The 20,769-nt window shown below is 43.3% G+C and overlaps 1 protein-coding gene across 1 annotated transcript in view; it reads right to left on the bottom strand.

Moving 5' to 3' along the window:
• PPM1H (protein phosphatase, Mg2+/Mn2+ dependent 1H) overlaps positions 1–20,769 on the bottom strand; it is a 261,969-nt gene that overhangs the window by 13,096 nt on the left and 228,104 nt on the right. Inside the window, exon 9 of the mRNA XM_007450186.1 lies at positions 7,252–7,403. Within this exon, the coding sequence (XP_007450248.1) occupies positions 7,252–7,403 (152 nt within the window). The remainder of the gene's footprint in view (positions 1–7,251; positions 7,404–20,769) is intronic.

Genomic DNA, 20,769 nt, shown 5'->3' with positions numbered 1-20,769 from the left:
CCTGCTGAATTTCTAGACAAAACTGGGCAAACACAAAGCAAAACTCAAAGTAATACAGGCCCATTCAAAACGTCAAATGAAGAAACATTTTGTTGTTCTTGTTGCTTTGTTGCCCTTCCTCTCTCTCAGGAGGCCCACCTTGTAGAGTGCATCTTCCCTTTCTCATTTTCCATCAAACGATCGGCCAGCCTGGTCAGACCCCTCAGGTCTGGACCCAGAAACCCTCTATTCCCACCACTCACATGACTAAATAGGCAAACCTGTGGTCCTGGGCTACATATGGGGAGAAATGTATCCTTCTGGCTGAGTAAGAGCTCATAGAGCCACGGGAAGGGTATGATAGCAGGTCTTTCTTCATCACAGAAATTATGACTTAGGCTAAAAGTTATTGGGATGACTTCCACTCCTATTTCTACTTTGCATGACAAGGTCAGAACAGCTCCCGGTTGGGAGGGCACCGTCAGGAAACCCACTGCCGTGGCTTCTGGGACTGAGCTCTCCATGCGCCTCCCAAGGAAACACACTAAGCCTGGGTGTGAGTGTGGTACCCTCCTTCCAAATCACAAAGATACATGCAAATATGGCACACACATGAAAGACAACATCATTTTACATAATGCCTAAGGCCTGAGTTTGAAATAAATTAAGTTTATCTGATTTCCCAATATGGCTTAAATTACTAAGGAGCACAGAGGGGTAGAGAAACAATCCATACCTCATATTTTCACCATCAGATTGTCCAGAATGTTTTCTGACTGTGGATCAGAATGAATGAATTACACAAATTCCATATCATTATCACAGACTCTCTTCCCTCCAACTAATCTTCACATTCATTCATTTTGTCAGTGCTTGAGGTGTGACACGACCTGCCCCACTCACCTCTCACGCCTCATCTGTGGACACTACCCCACACTAAGCCCAGGCAGCCATACTGACTGTTGGGTTCCTTGGAAGCAACATGTTCTCTCTCCCCGATGTTGCCCCACCTTGCATTGACTGGCACACACTAATTTACCCCTCACATTTAAGTTTAGACATCCCTTCTAGTGGGAAGCTTTCTTGCCTATCCCTTGTGCTATCTTTTTAATCATTCATATTCTAACTTCCTTATACTTTTGTAACCTCTAGACTTTAAACTCCAAGAGGGCAGGGACCTGGTCTGTTTTCTTCACAAATTCTTCCCCAGTGGCCATGGCTCATAAAATAGGTCCTTAATATTTCCCAGATGAATGAATCTGAATGGGAATTATTTGGCAAAGAAGATACCTTCCCCCATAAGGTCTCACTGTTTCAAGATGTCAAAAACCAACCAGAATTTTTCTGATCTCCAGCCAGATATTTCATCTCTTAGCAATGAAACTGTGCCGATTTTATAACTTTTCCTTTCGCTCATTCATCTATCTGACACAGGATTCTTTCTTAGGCTTTGGTTTGCCATCTTCCCTGAAAGGCAAATTCAAAACCTTTTTTCTTTCCTGCCCTTTTGTTCCATGGAGATCCTTGTAAGCCCTGTAGGTAACAGATCTCATGAACCTAGGAACCTATTCTGACCTGGCATACCCCTGCCCAGTGACAGCACTGCCCACAGGTTACCACTCCCTGGAGGGCAGATTTGTTCCCATGGAGAGATGGGGGCTGGTAAGGAAAACCAAGCCAGCTTGGAGAGATTTTAAAAAGCGTTGGGTGCCTTTTCACTCATACCTGTCAGATGGCTTCGCAAAGCTTTATGAAAATAATTACAGTAGAGAAAATCAACAGGAGAATGTTGCTAACAAGTAGGATATAAAACGCAGATTAAAACTAAAAGCTCAACAGGAAAAAAAATGTATTCGAATTCAAATAAAAGAATCTTATTTGCAGTACCATCGACTCCTTTGTGCCTGAGAAAAATTATACAAACAATTCTAGAAAGAGAAAGAATGTCTAGCTTTAATTTCTTCCTGAAGGAATTTTTTGTTGTTGTTGTGAAATATATGAAACATATAAGTATAGCAACAAACACAGAATAACAACAACAAATACCCAGTAGTGCTTACTATATACCAGGCACTTCACTTTATATATAAGGATGAGGTCAGGACTACTGCAACCCCCATTTTACAGATGAGGAATCTGAGGCATGGAGAGGTTAAGAAACCTCCCCAAGGTCACAAAGGTCACAAAGTCTAGAAGGGGCAGAACCAGGATTTAACCTCAGGCAGTCTGGCTAGATCCACACTGTTAACCACTAGCCTACACTGCCTCTCATAGCTAACATACAAACAAATGTATGAAAAAGATATACAGTTATAAATAACATGAACAATCATATATCTACCATGTAGCTAAAGGAACAGAACATTACCAGTAAATGTCTTAGAAGCTCACTATGGGCCTCTCTACAAGCACATATTCCCCTCTGCCACCTCTCTTCCCAAGGTAACCATTATACAAATTTTGGGTTAATTCTCTTGCTCTCTGTTATAATTTTAATATCTGTATCCCTAAGCGATATATTGTTAGCTTCCTACTTTATGTAAACAGAATCATAATATGTGTATTCTTCTATGACTGGCTTGTTAAACTCAACATTGTGTCTTTGAGATTCTTCCCTGTTAAAGATCACAGCTTTGGTTCATTCTCATTTGAGGACTGTGAATTATTTTATTCTTTGTTTATCCATCCTATGGTTGGACATGCAGGTTGCTTCCAGTTCTTATAATAAAAACAATTGTGTGGATATCTTTTTGTATAAATTGAATTACACCAGCACCAGAATAAAAAAAACACCTGGGTTGTTTGTTAAAACACAGATCCCTGGGTCCTACCACTGGAGTTTTATTTGGTAGATCTGGGGTTGAGCCTGAAGATTTGTATTTCTAGCAAGGTCTCAGATGATGCTGATGCCATGTGACCCAAAGACCACACTTTCAGAACCACTGCTCCAGGGCACAGACCTAAGAGTGGAGCTTCTGGGTTATAAGATATGCAAATGCCAAGCTGTCCTCAGAGTCTTCCTACAAATTCACAAATCCATCTGCAGTTGTTCTACATGTTTTTAATTATTTCTACTCCTCTGACTGTTGAGGTTTTTTTCATATATTTATTGGCCATTAATTTTCTTCTGTGTGATGACTGGTACTTGCTCATTTTTCTGTTGGGTTATTTGTGTTGTCTTTATTGATCTGTGACAGTTCATTATATCTTATGGGTATGAATCCCTTTGGTTATACAAATTGCAAAGATCTCCCAGCTCACACGCTGCCATTTCATTCTCTTTACGTTGTCTTTTGAAGAACCGAAGTTGGTAATCCCAACGGAGTCAAGGTATCAATCTTTTCTTGTTTGTGTTTTCTGTATCTTGTTTAAGAAATCCTTCTCTACTATAAGATCATAAAAATAGTCTCCTATGCTATTTCCTAAAAGTTGTATTTACTTTTCCTTTCATGGTTAAGTCTTAACTTGCCTGGACTTGATTTTAGTGTATGGTGTGAGGGAAGGATCCATTTTTAATTTTTCTGCACCATCTTAATTGTTCTGATTTTGTACTAATATCTAGAAGGGTAAGACCCATACAGAAATGTCACAAACATTCTTGGCATTTTGTTCTTCCATATCTATCTCAGAATCAGCTTATGAAGTTCCATGAATACTTCACTGGAATTTTGGTTATCATTCTACTCACTCTAAAGATCAATTTAGGAAAAATTAATATTTTAACAATGTTCCTATTAAAGAACATGTATAGGTTCATTACTGCCGCATCTCTTATGACTGTTTTTTATTGCTAATATTATTTATTTGCTGGACCCCCTTGTTTCTGATTAGCTTTAAGAGAAATTTATCTACTTTAGTTAGTTTTCTTTTTAATTTACTTTTTTTTGAGAAATTATTTTTTGTGGTAAAATACACATAACATAAAAATTAACATTTTAAAGTGTACAGTTCTGTGGCATTAAGTACATTCACATTGTTGTATAACCACTACCACCGTTTATCTCCAGAACTTTCTCCTCTTCTCAAACTGAAATGCTATAACCATTAAACGCCAACTCCCTATCCCCCCAGCCCGGCGCCTGGCAACCACCATTCTACTTTCTGTGCCTATGAATTTGACGACTCTAGGGACGTCATGTAAGTGGAATCATACAATGTTTGTCCTCCTCTGACTGGCTTATTTCACTGAGCATAATGTCTTCAAGGTCCATCCATTTTGTAGCATGTGTGAGAATTTCATTCCTTTTTAAGACTGATTAATATTCCATTGTATTATATACCGCATTTTGTTTATCCCATTTAATTTGTTGATGGACACTTGGGTTGCTTCCACCTTTTTGCTATTGTGAATAACGCTGCTATGAACATGGGTGTACACGTACCTATTTGAGTCCCTGCTTTCACTCATTTTGGGGTACATACCCAGAAGCAGAATTGATGGATATAATTATATGTTTAATCACCATACTGTTTTCCACAGAAGCTGTACCGTTTTACATTCTCACCAGTAATGCACAAGACGTTCCAATTTCTCCACATTCTCACCAACACTTGTTTTTTTCTCTTCGTGTGTTTGTTTTTAAATAGCCAGCATAATGGGTGTGAGGCAGTATGTCAGTGTGGTTTGATTTGCATTTCCCTAATGTGTTAGTTGTTTCAAAGAAACAGATTTTGGCTTTACTGTTTATTTTTATTGTATATTTGTTCTCTTTTTTGTTATCTTTAATTTTTCCTTCCATTACTTTTCTTGGGTTTATTCTGTTGTTTTTAATTCTTAATCTAGATGCTGTTGTTGAAATAAGGACCGCAGACCTAAATTTTTAAATTAGGACAGTGGTTTACTAACAGCCTATATGCCGGAAAAGAGCACACAGTCCACAAGTAGACAGCTCCACTCCTGTGGCCCCTCAGAACTGTGAAGTTATAAGAATTCTTGTGTACATGTTTATAGGAATAATATGGGCAGAATTAGCCCAGTAGCACAAAGCAGGCTTCTAGATCATACTCTGAGAAATACCTTTCTCTTTGGTTAAGGGGCTATTTTTCTTTTTCTGTGGTCAGAAGCCTGGAGCTTGTGGGCAGGGTCCCTGTGATCTGGGGAACTGGGAGGTTGGGAGGGTTGGAAAAAGTTCCTTTATGATATGGAAGGAATATAGCCACTTCTGGCAGGTCAGGGATGAGTAGAGCTTTTCACCTATGCATAGCTCATTAAATTAGGGGGGGAAAAGGGCTCAAAATTCAGCCTTTAAAGTCTTGATATGTAGTATTATTATTTAGGCCCTGGTAATTTCTATTACAATTTTTTGATTTATAAGTTGTTTAGAAGTTTGGTTTTTAATTCTATGTGGGCTTGAATAGTTTGAAAATTACACTTTCTATTCTTTCATTCATTTTCTTAGCTATTTAAACACATTTAAAGTCTAAAGTTAAACACTTTTAACCTCTTTTCAAGTAGAACCATAGCATACTTTAGCTGATTACTATCCCCACTGGCCAATTTATTATGCTGTTTTTATTCAGTATTTTATCATTTTTAACCACATATTAGACATTCTTATTGCAGTTTTTATATAGTTAGTGTATGTTTAAGTATACCTGTTTACTAATAGCTTAAGAATCCATCTTACTTCTCAGTCTTCCATCTGGGATCATTTCCGTTTCGTATCTGACGACATCCTATAGAATCTTCTTCAGAGGAGGCTGGATGGCAGCAAAACGTCTCAGTTTTGTTCTGCCTCAAAATGCTTTTACTTCATCCTCTTTATTGATATCTTTACTGTATATAACAATTCTAAAAATAGCTGCTTTTTTTTTTCTTTTTTACTACTTTTTATTTTTTTTTAATTTATTATTATTTTTTTTTATTTTTCGCGGTACGCGGGCCTCTCACCGCTGCGGCCTCTTCCGTTGCGGAGCACAGGCTCCGGACGCGCAGGCTCCGCGGCCATGGCTCACGGGCCCAGCCGCTCCGCGGCACGTGGGATCCTCCCGGACTGGGGCACGAACCTGTGTCCCCTGCATCGGCAGGCGGACTCTCAACCACTGCGCCACCAGGGAAGCCCCGAGAGCTGCTTTTCTTAGCCAACTGAAGATATAACTCCACTGTCTTGGCTTCTACTGTTATTTTTGAAAAGTCAGCTCTCACTGTAAATGCTATTCTTATGTATCTGTTTTGTCTTTCTGGCCGCTTTTAGTATCTTTTTTGTTTAAATTCTTCAGTTTCATTATAAAATATCTACTTAAAATTATCTCTTTATTTCTTCTGCTTGAGATCTGTTGGGCTTTCTGGATCTTAGGTTTAATATCATTCAACAGTTCTGGATTGGAACTTGTTTTTTTTCTTCCCATTTTCTATAGTATTTCCTTTTGCAATTCTTTTTAGCCTCTTAGTTATCTTCCTAGTCTCAATCTCATTTCATACTTTCCCTCTCTTTGCCTCTTTGAGCCATATTCTGGATTGCTCAGATCAGTTTTTCAGTTCATCAGTGTACTGTTCAACTGTCTCCAATCTGTTTAATCCATTGAATTTGTAGCTCCTATTTTTATATTTTTCATCTCCAGAAGTCCCATTTCTTTATTTTAAAAATCTGTGCAGTTATTTATAGTCTTTTGTCCTTATGCATGATTTCAATGCTTTTAAAAATATTTCTGAAACATGTTAAAATATTTATTTATATTTTTTGGCTGATAAATCCAATAATATTTACAGGTCCAACTCTGTTGTCTATGGTTTCTGCTGGTTTTCACTCACGGTGACTTATTTCCTGTGTTCTAAGTGAAAGGTGCCTTTCTCCAGAGGGGATTTCTGTTTATTTCTGAGTCACCTAGGGTTGTTTAGGATGTTTACACGGCCATCGTGCTATAAGGAATCCCTACTTTAATCTTTCTCTCCTTTCCCAATGTTTCTTGAAAGAAACAGTTCCTCAACGGATGGAAATGAATGCTGGGAGCATCTGCTATCATTCTTACGAGGAGGATCACAACTTGGGTTATTCCCACTTTGTAGGATATGAAGTAAGAATGTGAGAAAGATATACTGCTGAAATATCTCACCGAACAAATTCTTTACCACCTGTATCTAGGTTTAACTTAAGGAGGATTTTTATTTGGCTGTGAAAGTACCTCTAATAAGAAATGTAGTCCCTTTTGCAGTTTTGTTACTAAACCGTCTATATCAGAATGAGTGATGAAAAAAGTGCAAGATTATTATTTATTTCAGTCACATGAAAGACCGCTTGAGGAACAACCCTCCAATCATAGAAATGCACAAACCTGTGAGGGTCATCTGCATCACAGTGAGGGAGAAACTGAGTGATTGCTTCTGCCACTTCTTCATTTGATAAAACATCCCAGAGTCCATCAGTGGCCAAGATCAGCACATCGTCTGCTCCATGCTCGTATCTGGAGAGATCGTAGACTCTTACCTGAAATGAACAGCAATACCCCTGCTTAAGAAGTTGGGGGCGTATTATTCCCCCTAGCAGACCGGCTTCTGATTTCCCTTCCCTTTTCCTGCCCAGCCCAGTGGTTTTTAGGTGTGCGCTATAAGGCACTGTAAGGCACTATACAGCAAGCTTTGTGGCCCAGGGGTAGCCTCCTTTGAAGACTTGCTGTGTAGACATATCGGGCCCCAAACACAACTGTGAATGAGCCCAATAAATTAAGAGTTGACAAGAAAGAAATTAACTGAAAATGTAATGCCTGAAATGTGGCTGGAACAGTGACTCACAATAGATACAGCGGTAGCTAGAAGAGCAGCCGGAGGCTTGCTGCCTTCCTTCCTTTGCACATCCATCCCACAGACATTTATTAAGGGCCTGCTCTGTGCCAGGTGATCTAAGTATAAAGATAAACAGCAGATTTCCCTGCTTCTGAGCTCTCAGTCTGCAGGGGAGATAAGACCAGTCTAGGATCCAAGGCAGCTACTCTGCATGTACTGGTTTAGGACTAAGGAGACACACTTTATTTCATGTACTCACTTGATACCTTTTGGCTTACCTGCTCTGAGGCCCATGGGGCTGGACTTATCGCATGAAACGATGGGGCTCTGATACTACACGCAGGTTTGAGGAGCCTCAGCCTAGCCTAAATCACAAAGGACACACGCCAAGTCTGAATCTCCTAAGTGTGTCTCGACAGACTTTAAGTCTGTCCTCACCTCTAGTACCTGGAATGACTTGGCTATTTGAACATCCCCCTCAACTCTTGGAAAAGAACATAGTGACCTTAGCAAAAATAATAATAATAAAAATCAAGGCTTACTTGCACTAGGCCACAACTCCATGTTCCCCCTACTCGGGCAGGATGGGAGGGAGAGGAGTTTGGGATTTCATTGCTATTCCCTGCGAATTTGACGGGACCAGCCCCTGCCTACACCAGTTCATGAGCTGAGGACAAATGCAGGTCAATTTCATCAATCTTGCAACTCTTTCAACCCCACCTCATTATCCCGCTAAAAACAAGTCTGAGTGAAAGGTGTAGGCCAGGGGAAGGGAGGGGAAGGGAAAGAAAGGGAAGGGAGGGGAGGGAAGGCGGATGGAGTGTAGGCAGCTGTTCCCGTGCCCCATCACACACAATCACTGTCAGGTCATCTCAGATCTCGAGAGAATACAATTCTAAGAGGCCTGCAGAACGCTCACATCCACATCTTCAAAAGCCAAGCCTCCTATGTTTTAGGAAGGTCTGCCCAGGCCAGTGACGCCCTGCCTGCCACAGGGCTGGTCCTATGGACGAACAGCCTACACCCAGCAGCAGAAAACAACAAAATGCCCCACACTTGCCCACAGAGTTTTTGGAAAATGAGCTCAAATGAAAAACAGCCTTTGTGGCCGGTGAACAAGACGGCAACAATTAGCTAATAGCGCAGCCCATGGACCGCACTCAGGAGAGGAGCACTGGGGGGAAGACTGGACTGGCTTTTAACATCTTCCTCTCAAAAGGCAGGGGGAGTTTACATTCTAGAGAAGGCACTGTGCCCTATGAGACCAAATTAAAGAAAACAGGAGGGGGGAGTCTTAAGTTTACAACAGACTGGAAAGTCCCAAATGCCAGAATTTTGTCTTCAGGCTGCTGAACTCCTGTGGTTCGATTTTGACTCTAGCGGCAACCGGATCCCCTCTGCTTTACCTTCTGTGGTCCCTGGGTGTCTTAGAGCAGTGCTTCTGAAATGCTGATGTGCACAGGAATCAGCCCGGGACCCTACTAAAATGGAGATTCCAATTCACTTCTGGGGTGGGGCCTGAGAGCCTGCATTTCTTTTTTTTTTGTTTTTGCGGTACGTGGGCCTCTCACTGTTGTGGCCTCTCCCGTTGACGGAGCGCAGGCTCAGCGGCCATGGCTCACGGGCCCAGCCGCTCCGCGGCATGTGGGATCTTCCCGGACCGGGGCACAAACCCGCGTCCCCTGCATCGGCAGGCGGACTCTCAACCACAGCGCCACCAGGGAAGCCCTGAGAGCCTCCATTTCTAACTTGCTCCCACGTGATGCTGCTGGTCCCTGGACCACACTTTGACTAGTGAGGCCGCAGAGGAGTCCTACTTGTCTGTAACAAGGAATCCAAGGGCTCAGTGGCCTCTGTGATGCCTGTGTAGACTACCTTCTAGGGGAGGCTATAGCGAGGATAGCAAATGTCACCCCTGGGCTCCTAATTTCAAGTCCTGTGTCACTGTGTTGTTACTTCCAGTGTGCAATAACTTTGCTTACGAAAGACTGCTCGCTTCTTACTGGGGTAGATCTACAATAAATTTCTGGGATACTTTGAGCTCCACAGGATAGAAAATGTTTCTTATAAAGGGAGGTAGGGAGATGTGGATGTCAGGTGCTTGTAGCACCTTCAGCTTCTAGCGAACTAGGAGACGCCACCTGCCCTGCAGCTCCTTTTAAAAGAGAGGTTTCTAAGGTCGAAGATAACATCCGTTTCATTTCAGGACCTGCCCTGTGTGTAGGGTGCCGAAATCTCTTCAAGTGCTTTCTGCTGCCCCCAAAGCGTGGAGATTTGAGTTGTTTTAAGCGGAAGCTGTCTTATTCAAATGGAAATCTGGCCAACAAAACGGGTGTGGGTTGATAAATAGCAACAGGTTATAAAATGTTCCTCTTCACTTCCATCAATAAATTGAATCCTTCCCTAATTCCACTATTCACATTTCCACACATAACTCTCTAATGCAGTTTCCTTAGCCAACATGAAAATCCCTTTCAGTACCATTCTCCAAGCAATTTTTATGTAAATAGTAAACAGCTAGTCTCAACCCTATTCCCTGAGGCACTCCACAATTAACATCCTTTTAGGTTTTTTTTTTTTTTTTTTTTTTTTTTACTGCTACCCTTTGTTTCCTGCCCTTTAGCCAGTTTCCAAAGGACTTTGCCAACTTTCCACTTACAGCTCGTGTCTTATACATTAACCTGTGATGCAGAACATTTTGTGAAAACGCTCTCGGAAAAGCCGGACTGCCGTGCAAGGCATCCAACTGCACGCTTATCCTCCCCAGCAGCTAGGGCTTCAAAGGATTCCAGTGGGCTCTGGAGACCCGACCTTCCCTCCCCGAAGCTGTTGCAGGGCCTCCTCAATCAGACCACACTCGCCTCCCCGGACCTCCCTGTTCCATTCCTCAAATACCTTCTTAATGTTCCGGGAGGCTTCACATCAAAAGTAACGGGGCTCTGTGGCTCGCCAGGACTCAGACATGAGGAAGACAGTCTCTGGGAGGGGAGAGATATGATCTGCAAAGGCCTTTGTGGGAAGGGGGTCTGGAGAACACGGGCAGGGTCCTAGTGGCTCCTTCCCGCGTGCCCATCTGCCAAGAAAGGCCATGGGCGTCCTGAGACTCTTGTTGTTTCTCAGAGCAACAGAATTTGAGCTGTGGAGAGATGAGGCCGGGGTGGATCCATCTGCCCTCCTGGACCCTCCATGACATGTTTATTGAGCACTTACTATGTGCCAACAGCTGTGAACAAAAGTGACAAAGTCCTCACAACTTCTAAACTAGGTGCAATAGACACACAAATAAGTTACAATGCCAGAAGATGACAGGTTCTTGAAGAAAAGTCAGGCAGGTAAGGAGAGTGACAAGAGAGCCATTTTAGAAGATATGGTTAAGGTGGGTGTCTCTGGAAAGACACCATGTGTACAGAGGTCTGAACCAGTGAGGTGACTTTCCACAGGTCCCTTGCTGTGCCTCCCTTTCCTTGCCTTTGGGGGCCTGCCACTCCTCCGGATTAAGAGGATGTGGACAGTGTTAGGCTGGTGGTGAAGAAGAGAGGCTGAGGGGGACACAGTGCCACCCTCCGCTGCCAGAGTAACCCCGAGGAAGACCTGAGGATTCTCCTTTCTCTTCCTTGGTCCTCTGCAGACACAGTCCCTTTCACGTTCACTAGCACAGTACTCATGTATTTGTACCAGTCTGGGTTCACTTGTCTGTCTCTTCCACGTGAGTAGTTATTCTCAAACTTTAATGTGTTTAAGAATCACTTGGGGTGCTAATTAAGATTCAGGGACCCGACTTTAAAGATTCTGATTGTGTAGCTCTTAGCCCAGGCATCAGCCTATGTAAACAAGGGTAATTCCAATGCAAGTGATGGGGGAACCTCACCCTGAAAACATGGTCTTAGGCAGTAAGCTCCCCTGAGGCGAGGTCTGAGTTGTCCTATTTGTTTCTGCCCCGCCCCCACCCCACCCCGAGCAGAGCACAGAGCCTATAGCTCTTGGAAACCACACAATAAACCACCAAGGGAAGCATTTCCCTTGCTGGACATTTACCCTTGTCCTGCTTACAGTGAACACCCTGAGAGCTGGTCACCGTCTCTTCCCCCCAGACTCAACCTCTGGAGGCCAGAGATCCCATTTTGCACTTTTTCTGTGGGCCTCGCCATAACTTTCACAGAGTAAATACCCCTAGATCTTCAGGACATACTTGCTGAGACAAAGAATAAATGGGAAGAAAAGAGAAAGAAAAAGAATTCATATGAGATCCATTCCGAAGACCCCCTCAGCTCGTGGTGACCCAACCGTTTTAGCTTGTAAACGCCGACGCTCCTGGGCAGTCGCCAAACTGTGATGCGCTGATATTTACCAGGAGTAGCAGACTCTTTCCTTTTCGTGCCCTATCCTCAGGGGAGCTGCTAATAAACAGAAAACACTCAGCGTTCAGGGTGAGGGTGGGGGGCAAGCAGGAGGAAGTCTGGGGTCACCAAGGGTTGCGGCTAGTATGCCCCTGAGGAAGCCAGGTGCTGACGGCTCTCACAGCTGCCCCCAACTCTAGAGCACAGTCACCCTTACCATCATCACCGGGCCCCTGCTTTACGGGGGAGTGGAGACAAACAACTCTTTAATGCGTTGCCTCCCCTCAGTGCTCGGCTGGTTGCTGTTTCAGTGCCTGTCTAATATCTGTTTGCCCTTTTGCTCTGTTACTGAGGAAATTTCAGTGGCCTGTGAGAGCTCGTGCTGCTGTAAGGTGACGCTGCTTCCTGAAGCCACTGTTTTGTTTTGTTTTGTTTTGTCTTTTTGCGGTACGCGGGCCTCTCACTGTTGTGGCCTCTCCCATTGCGGAGCACAGGCTCCGCACACGCAGGCTCAGTGGCCGTGGCTCACGGGCCCAGCCGCTCCGTGGCATGTGGGATCCTCCCGGACCGGGGCATGAACCCGTGTCCCCTGCATCGGCAGGCGGACTCTCAACAACTGCACCACCAGGGAAGCCCCTGAAGCCACTGTTTAAAAGAATCCATCAGTTCTTCTATTTGCCCAGTCTTGGCTGCTCGTCTAGGATGTCCTCACGGCTCTCACATCTTTATCAGCTCAGCACATCCTCCAAACCCTTTTTCCCGTTTAAGTACTTGAGGTAGGATGAGGTGAGCCAGCAGCTCAGGTCTGGCTGTGTGCAGAAGCAGAACCCTCCCTGCCTGGGTTAGTAGGAGCCCTCACTTCAGGTCTCTGCTTCTAACCAGCCTTGGGACTGGAGACGAGTCCTTTATTTCTTTAGCTCTCAATGTTCTCATCCCTGAAATCATTGTTAAAAAAATGGAAAATAAAAAAAGACAAGAAAAATAAATATTATAACACCCACTCTACCTTTCTCACAAAGTTGTTACAAAGATCAAATGAGAGGGCTTCCCTGGTGGCGCAGTGGTTGAGAGTCCGCCTGCCGATGCAGGGGACACGGGTTTGTGTCCCGGTCCGGGAAGATCCCACATGCCGTGGAGCGGCTGGGCCCGTGAGCCGTGGCCGCTGAGCCTGCGCGTCCAGAGCCTGTGCTCCGCAGCGGGTGGGGCCACAGCAGTGAGAGGCCCAAGTACCGCAAAAAAAAAAAAAAGAAAGAGTACAAACTCTTTTCCTCTCCACCCTCCGTGGCCAACCAACCCAAAAGCTCAACCTGCAGAATGCTGAACATTGCACTTATACCAGAAGAAAATAAAACTCTAGCATATTTCGGCACAGTGGATTATTTCAATACTGGCATGCTGGCAGGCCACCACGATTGCACCTGAATTCTCTGTTGTGATTCTATCTACACTAAATGATGTCATGAAATACACACTGAATTTGGTGGCAGAAGACTTGGGTTTGAGACCCACCTCTGCCCCTTAGTAGTTAGGCAAAACCACTTTGTTCATTCACATTTTAAAATCTCTTGACAACCTGCCGGGAATATGAAATGAGGAAGTACTGATTTACCAGATGGGGAGCATCAAGGAGGGAGGACTTTGGGCATCACGTACCTTACATGGAGAGGGAACTGCAGGGGCTAACGCCTGAGGGTGAGAGAGAAGGCTGGTGTGCTAGGGTGGCTTTGTGTAGTTTGGCTTGGCTACAGTACTGGATTTCCACTGGGGAGTGCTAAGGGATGAGGCTTCTCAAATCTTCAGCGTCTCCCTTTGTGAAATGAAAGGTTAGGATGATGCGGCCACTGGGGATGCTTATGGCTCTACCATTCCCCGACTCTTTCATCACAGGATGAGTTCGACCTGAATGGGATTGACCACATGACCTCAGAGCGTCTGACTGCAAATGAATCAAGGGACATTTAAATATGACAGATATGTTGGCTGTTCCTCCTACCCCAAAAGGAGCTGGTTGTTTTGGCTGTGGGTGTAATTTTCTATGTGAAATGCACCACAGATATTCTTGAGGTTTGGTGTTTTTCTTTTTTTCTTTTTTTTTTGCAGTCTACAGACAAAATAAACATTTGCCTTTTGAGGGTGGATACCATCTAATAACTGAAAAAGTTTCTAAACCCGCTAAGATATTAGGTGGTATATAGAGAGTCTAAAGTTGTACCCAGTGCCTGGCCGCGGTAGCATAAGGCTTTCATTTTCTCCACGTGAGGCCAGAACTTTACAACTTTGGGAGGTAAGCTATAGAGGAAGGAATTTCCTTTACAGATGGGGGCACTCCTATCATCTACTCCTTTCTCTGGAATTCCAATGGCTTGTTCACCACAGAATCCAAGCCTCACTGAATGGATCAGTGAACAAATGGACTTGAATCCAGCTTGTTAGTCACTTGAGGATTACATTTGTGTTCATTAAAATGCCCATTTGCAGAGATCAGGGTCAGAGGAAATCCCAGCCTGTGAGTGAAAGTACGTGGGTGCCGTGTAGACGGACTGAGTCATGTCAAATCCATTTAGGAGGTGGGGGAGGCAGATACAGAGTGACCGTCCATCCCTGTTTGCCTGAGATAGTTTGGGTTTGTGCTGCTTTCCCAGTATAATTATTAATAGTGTCCCCACTGACTCTCAAAAACATCCCGGTTGAGAGGGTAAGTCATCTGGTCTCCCGGCGTGTAAATGATTAAATGACTACTGTTCCTTATTCTTGTAGCTGCTACTTTGGGCCATTGGGACTAAACATAATAACGACACTGTGTTACTACTTTGCAGGACTCGTTTCACAATGGCAGGATTTTAGGGATCTCCAGTGAGCAGGAGAGCCAAGTTACTGTGTATCTTGCCTTAGAAGAGGAAACCCAGTCAGCCCTGGTAAGCTGTGGGATACCTGTCATGTGGCAGTTAACCCCACTGCTTGCAAGCAGGCCAGGTCTCAGCAGACCTAGGATCAAGCAGAGAGTGAGGTGTGTAGTAGCCCTAACCTACCAGCCTAGAACGGAGCCACAGGCATGGTGAGAATGAATCATGCAATCTAGGACTAGAGCATGGATGACTTTAGGATTATTAAACTAAAGTTCCTGAAGCACAGTGAAGAATAGCTTATGCCAGTGTTATTCAAAGAGTGGTCTTTGGATCACCTGCTGCACAAGTGTCTAAAAATGTGAAAATTGTTAGGACCCCACCCTACACCTAGTGATTCAGATTTTCAGGAAGTGGATTCCAGGGCTTTGCATTCTTTAACAAACTCCTCAAACTATTCTTATATGAGGTAATACAATAAATTAATGCAAAAAAAAAAAAAAGAAAGATACTCGAAACATTCAAGTGAAATTATTACTGTTCAGGAGAGGATCAGAGGGGAATAATCTCCAATGAGAAGGAATGTTTGACACAATATACATGTTGGCTTCCCTTGTGTGACCACAAATTTCAAAAGCTAGACTTTTTGGTGTGTGTACAAGTACATTTCAAATTGTGGTTTTATTCACATAGCTGGTTAGCAAATCTCAAGACAGCTCCTAATGGGAACCATCCAAATGGATGACACACAGGTACGTCACGAGTGATTTTTTACAGCTAGATTGGAGAATTAGAGATGAGGATGGACAGGCTAGGGCATGAAGTCTCTCCTGTATGTATAAGGTCAGATGGCACCAGAATCAAAGAAAGCAGTTCTATACACACTTAACATGTGATTGTTTTTCCCCCAGACATTTTCAAAGTGGTGGTGGTGATGGGAGGGGAGCATATACCCCCAAGGGGGCATCAACCCAACTGAGAAGCAGATGTATGAGATGCTGCAGGCATGTGGGATTAGAGAAGAGAGTCAGAAAACTGCCCATAAAACTGAACTCATAGAACATAGAGGAAAGTGGTGGTTTTCAGGGGGGAGGGGGTGGGGAGAGAAATGGAGAGATGATAGTCAAAGGGCACAAACTTCCAGTTATAAGATGAATAAGTTCTGGGAATCCAAAGTACAGCATGGTGACTATAGTTAAATATAATGTGTATATACTGTATTACACACACACACACACACATATACACACTATATATAATGTATATACATAATCTGTATGTCATACTGGGTTATATACCTACAAGTTATACAGAAAAGGAATGGTAATCAGTGATGTGATAGGGGTGTTAGCTAACACTACCGTGATAATCATCTTGCGATACAGTTGATCCTCGAACAACTAGGGGGTTAGGGGCGCTGACCCTCTGCGCAGCCGAAACTCTGCATGCAACTTATACAGTCAGCCCTCTGTATGTGTGGTTCCTCTACATCTGCGGTTCAACCGAACTCGGACTGTGTAGTACTGTAGTACTGGGTTGGCCAAAAAATTCATTTGGGTTTTTCCATAACATATAGAAAAAAATCCACATATAAGTGGACCGTGCCGTTCAAACTCACGTTGTTCAAGGATCAACTGTATGTAAGTATACACACCAAAACACTGTACATCTTAAATTTATACAATCTCATATGTCAATTATATCTCAATAAGACTGGTTAGAAAAAAGAGTGCCAAATACAAGTGCTGTAAATTATCAAAGTGTCTTTAGACAGAACTCATCATTTTCCCTTTGTACAGGGGGATCCACGGTTTGTAAGGCCTGAAGTTTATACAATTTGGGGAGCATTTTTTTCCCCAGCTTTACTGAGAAATAATTGACATACATCACTGTATAAATTTCAGGCGTACAGCATGACGGTTTGATTTATATATTGTGAAATGATTACCACGGTAGGTTCAGCTAACATCCATCTTCTCATATAGATGCAATAAAAAGAGAAAACAGAATAAAAGGAAAATGTTTTCTTCTTTGTGATGAGAACTCTTAGGATTTACTCTCTTAACTACTATCCCATATATTGTACAGCAGTACAATATATGGGAAACTATAGTTATCATGCTGTACATTACATCCCTAGTAGTTATTTATCTTATAACTGGGAGTCTTACCTTTTGAGCACCTTCCTCTAATTCCCCTTTGTCCCCAACTCTGGTAGCTGCAAGTCTGACCTCTTTGTGTTTTGGTTTTTTGTTGTTGTTTCTTGGGGGTTTTGTTTTTGGTTCCACATATAAGTGAGATGATACAGTATTTGTCTTTCTGGGGAGCTCTCTTTAAGAAAAAGAACACAGAAATAATTATGAATACAAACTTAGATACTAATGTGAATGTTTGTTAGGAATGAGAAGACAAATTGCAACAGATTACTGGAACCATGGAAAATGAGGTCCCTTTCTTTTGAGAAATGATTGCAAGGAAATGATTCCTGGTTGTAACCTTGCCTCTCCTCACCACATAGAACTGTCCACATTTCCCAGTAACAACCAGAACTCCTTGAAGGCTGGTCTGAGTGAAGGACCCTGATACTTACATTTAATTAATTAGCATCATTGTAAATCTGCCTCCACACTGCAAACTAGGTTTCCTTTCTTAATTAACTAGGTAAATAACTAATGCATCAAGTTATATTAGTTTGCACTGGAAAGACAGATGATGATTACTCTAATCCTCAAGATTTCACAGCAGGGAGGACACTTCTACGGGAAGGCGATGGTAGAAGGTCTCCAAAATGACCACCATCCCTTCCTTCCCTCCCTGTACAAGCACACTGCTCCTCTCATCAAGGGTGGATTCTAGTTTTCCTCTCCTCAAATATGGACCCACCTTAGTGATTTCTTTAATCACCAGCATGTGGAAGAGGTGATGTTCTGGAACTCCTGAGGCTAGGTCTTAAAAAGCTTTGTAGGGCTTCCCTGGTGGCGCAGTGGTTGAGAGTCCGCCTGCCGATGCAGGGGACACGGGTTTTACAAAGAAATTCTGCATTTTAAGAGAGAGAAAGTGTCAAGCATTTGCCTAGCTTTAAATAAAGTGTAATTTGGTTCCCATTTTTCTTGTGATCCTTGTTTAAGTAAGGCCCAACTACTGGGCTCCTTGCTATAACATTGTTACCTGAATGGTGAGCTGTGGCTGAGATACTTGAACCACTTCAGACATACTCTGCCTCATCCTCCTCTAATTACCAAAGAAAGAGCCTCTGTCCCTCTCAAAAAAAAAAAAAAAAAAAAAAAAAAAAAAGCTTTGTAGCTTCTGCCTCAGTCTCTCAAACCACTCCTCTTGGGATGTTTCCTCTCAGAATCCAGCTTCAGTAATGCCATGAGAAGCCAAAACCACATGGAGAGGCTGTGTGTAGCTGCCTCTACTCAACACTCAGCTGACAGCCCACATCAACTGCCAACCATGTGAGAGAGCCGTTTCGGACTTGCAGCCCGTCTAGCCTTCAGATGACTCCAGCCCCAACTGATGGCCAACTGTGACCACGTGAGAAGCACCCAGCTGAGCCCACTCAACCCGCAGAAGTATGAAAGATAATAATAAATTCTCCTGTTAAGCCTCTAAGTTGTTTTGTAGTCAACAGAGGCACAAAGGCATTGTATTGCGATGGGCCCCTCTCCCTATAGGATTGGTGAGAAGGGACATGGGACAGCGAGCCCGCTGGAGTTTTCTCCTTGTTCCCTACTTGTCCATAAGCAGCACCTGTCCCTCTGTTCCTGTTCTCCAGCAGGTAAATACCAGGAAAACCTCCCTTGGTGGGGTGGGGAGATGAGAGCCAGTCCAGGAGGCAAGTTTAATTTGAGGGCTGGAGGTGAGGAAATAAAAAGTCCATTTTGGTCTTAGATCCAAACCGCGGTTTCCAGTCTAACTTTATCCTCGCTATAAAGTTATTTTCATCCCAGACTCCTGTGTCTGTTTTTTAAATTGGTTCAGAAAACTCAGAGGGAAAAAGGATAAAATTATTTTTCCTCCTCAGACCCCAACAAGCAACCTTCTTGCTTTCTCACAGGCTAGAAAGCAAAGTTTAATTTTTTAAAAATTTCACCCTGCTTCATCCTCTAAAAATCAAGTGTGCCCTCAGTGCTTGTTACGTGGTTTTGCGAAATGCCTCTCCCGTGTGCCTCCTTTTGGCTTTCCTGGTCCCTGCCCCAGCTCAGAGCCTCACTGCCACATGGTTTCACTTCTACGGTGGCCTCCCGGTCTGCATCTCCCTACCTCTGCACCGCCCCCCCGCCATCCACGTGCTGTTACAAGCTAAGACTTCCACCGCCACATTCACTTATGCTGATCCCCTTGCTGAAGGCCTGATGCTGCCTCGGGTCCAGTTCTAGGCCCTCCATGATAATTCGCTTGATTATAGCTAATAGCCCTTCAAGCTCGTCTTCCAAACAGATTCTGTAAAGGCAAACTTTACTTCACACCAGACTCATTACTGCTTCCTTCTTTTTCTTGTCCTGCTTCTTCAGATTAGATGGTGCTCTCTCCCTTCTCTGAATTCCCCTAGTCCCTTAGGAAGCAGGACTCACAGGGTTTATGGCTGATTATTCTTTGGCCTTCCAAGTGGCCAAAAATTCTAATTCCTTGAGGACACGTTCCCCAGTGTGCTCCTCAATAAACACTATTGGACTCATGTTTACTCTCTGTGTAAACAGCCAATGAGATTTTGTGGCCTTGGTGGAATAAACGATCTAATGTTTATTATATGCCAGATTCTGTTTTAAGTACTTTTTGTATGTCATTTAACTTGTTCCTTGCGTTCCTGGGTATAACAACCCTATTGTCCTCTTTTTACTGAGGAGGACGCTGAGATTTAGGTAAAGTAACTTTCTTAAGATCACCCACCTAGTAAGTAAAGAGATAGAGCTTGAGCCCATGACTGATTACCAGGTCTGCGTTTCTAACCACAATATCACACTGCCTCCTAAGGTATTTTTGAGGGGTCTAGGGAATTTTTAAATTCCTGCTCTACCACCCAAAGATAATTACCATAACATTCGAGAAAATTTCCTTCTCAAGACCTGTATTTTTATATATGTGTATATGTGTATACATATGCTCACAACTTTTTTACCTACGTATGATCAACTTTTTGTATATACAATCCTATTTTGTTTCACTTAATGCAGCCCAGCCATCTCCCCGTATCACTGTGCACCAATATTGTTTTTTTATGAATTGGCCAGACTGCAGAAAGTACACAATACAATCAAACACGCTCGTTCCCAAAACAGGATTTTGGCTTGGGGCATGTAAAGCTACTGAGAATCAGAAGACCGTAAATGTTCAGAAGTCAACGTGAGATCTTAAATATTGTTCATGTTTTCATGGGAGACAACAGGGGAGTCTCAAACAAAATAGTCATTCTTCTCTTCACCTGAAAGTGAATACTGGGAATCCCCTGTAAGTGCAAAGGCTTCCAGAAGCCAGTGCATAAGGAAGACTAATGTCTACTGACCATCTCTGACCATGTACCGGACCTTGTGCCATGCAATTCCACAGATGTTCTCATTTGTTTTTCCCAGCACCTTGTCAATCTAGGCATTTCCACCCCACCTGCAGCAAGGGGAAAGCAGGCTGAAAGAACTTGTTTAAAGGTCACAGGTAATTCCGGCGCTAGGGAGGGAGTTCAGATACTGGAGCCTAAGGTCTTCCTTCTTTTAGAGAAGCCTGTTTCAGATGAAAGAAAAAAATAAAATCTAGATGAAGAGAACCAAGAATGACCTAAATGAGTGAGCTGCAGTCACAGAAAACAGCTGACAGGAATCCTGAACACTAAGGAGAGGAAAAATGAAGCCAAGAGAAAATCAGGCTCCCTTGTGGTTCAGTGTGGCGGGGGCGT

Source organism: Lipotes vexillifer, unplaced genomic scaffold (assembly GCF_000442215.2).
Source record: "Lipotes vexillifer unplaced genomic scaffold, Lipotes_vexillifer_v1.1 scaffold837, whole genome shotgun sequence".
NCBI lineage: Eukaryota > Metazoa > Chordata > Mammalia > Artiodactyla > Lipotidae > Lipotes > Lipotes vexillifer.
The sequence above is the reverse complement of the archived record's forward strand: the minus strand, read 5'-3'. Positions and strand labels throughout refer to the sequence as shown.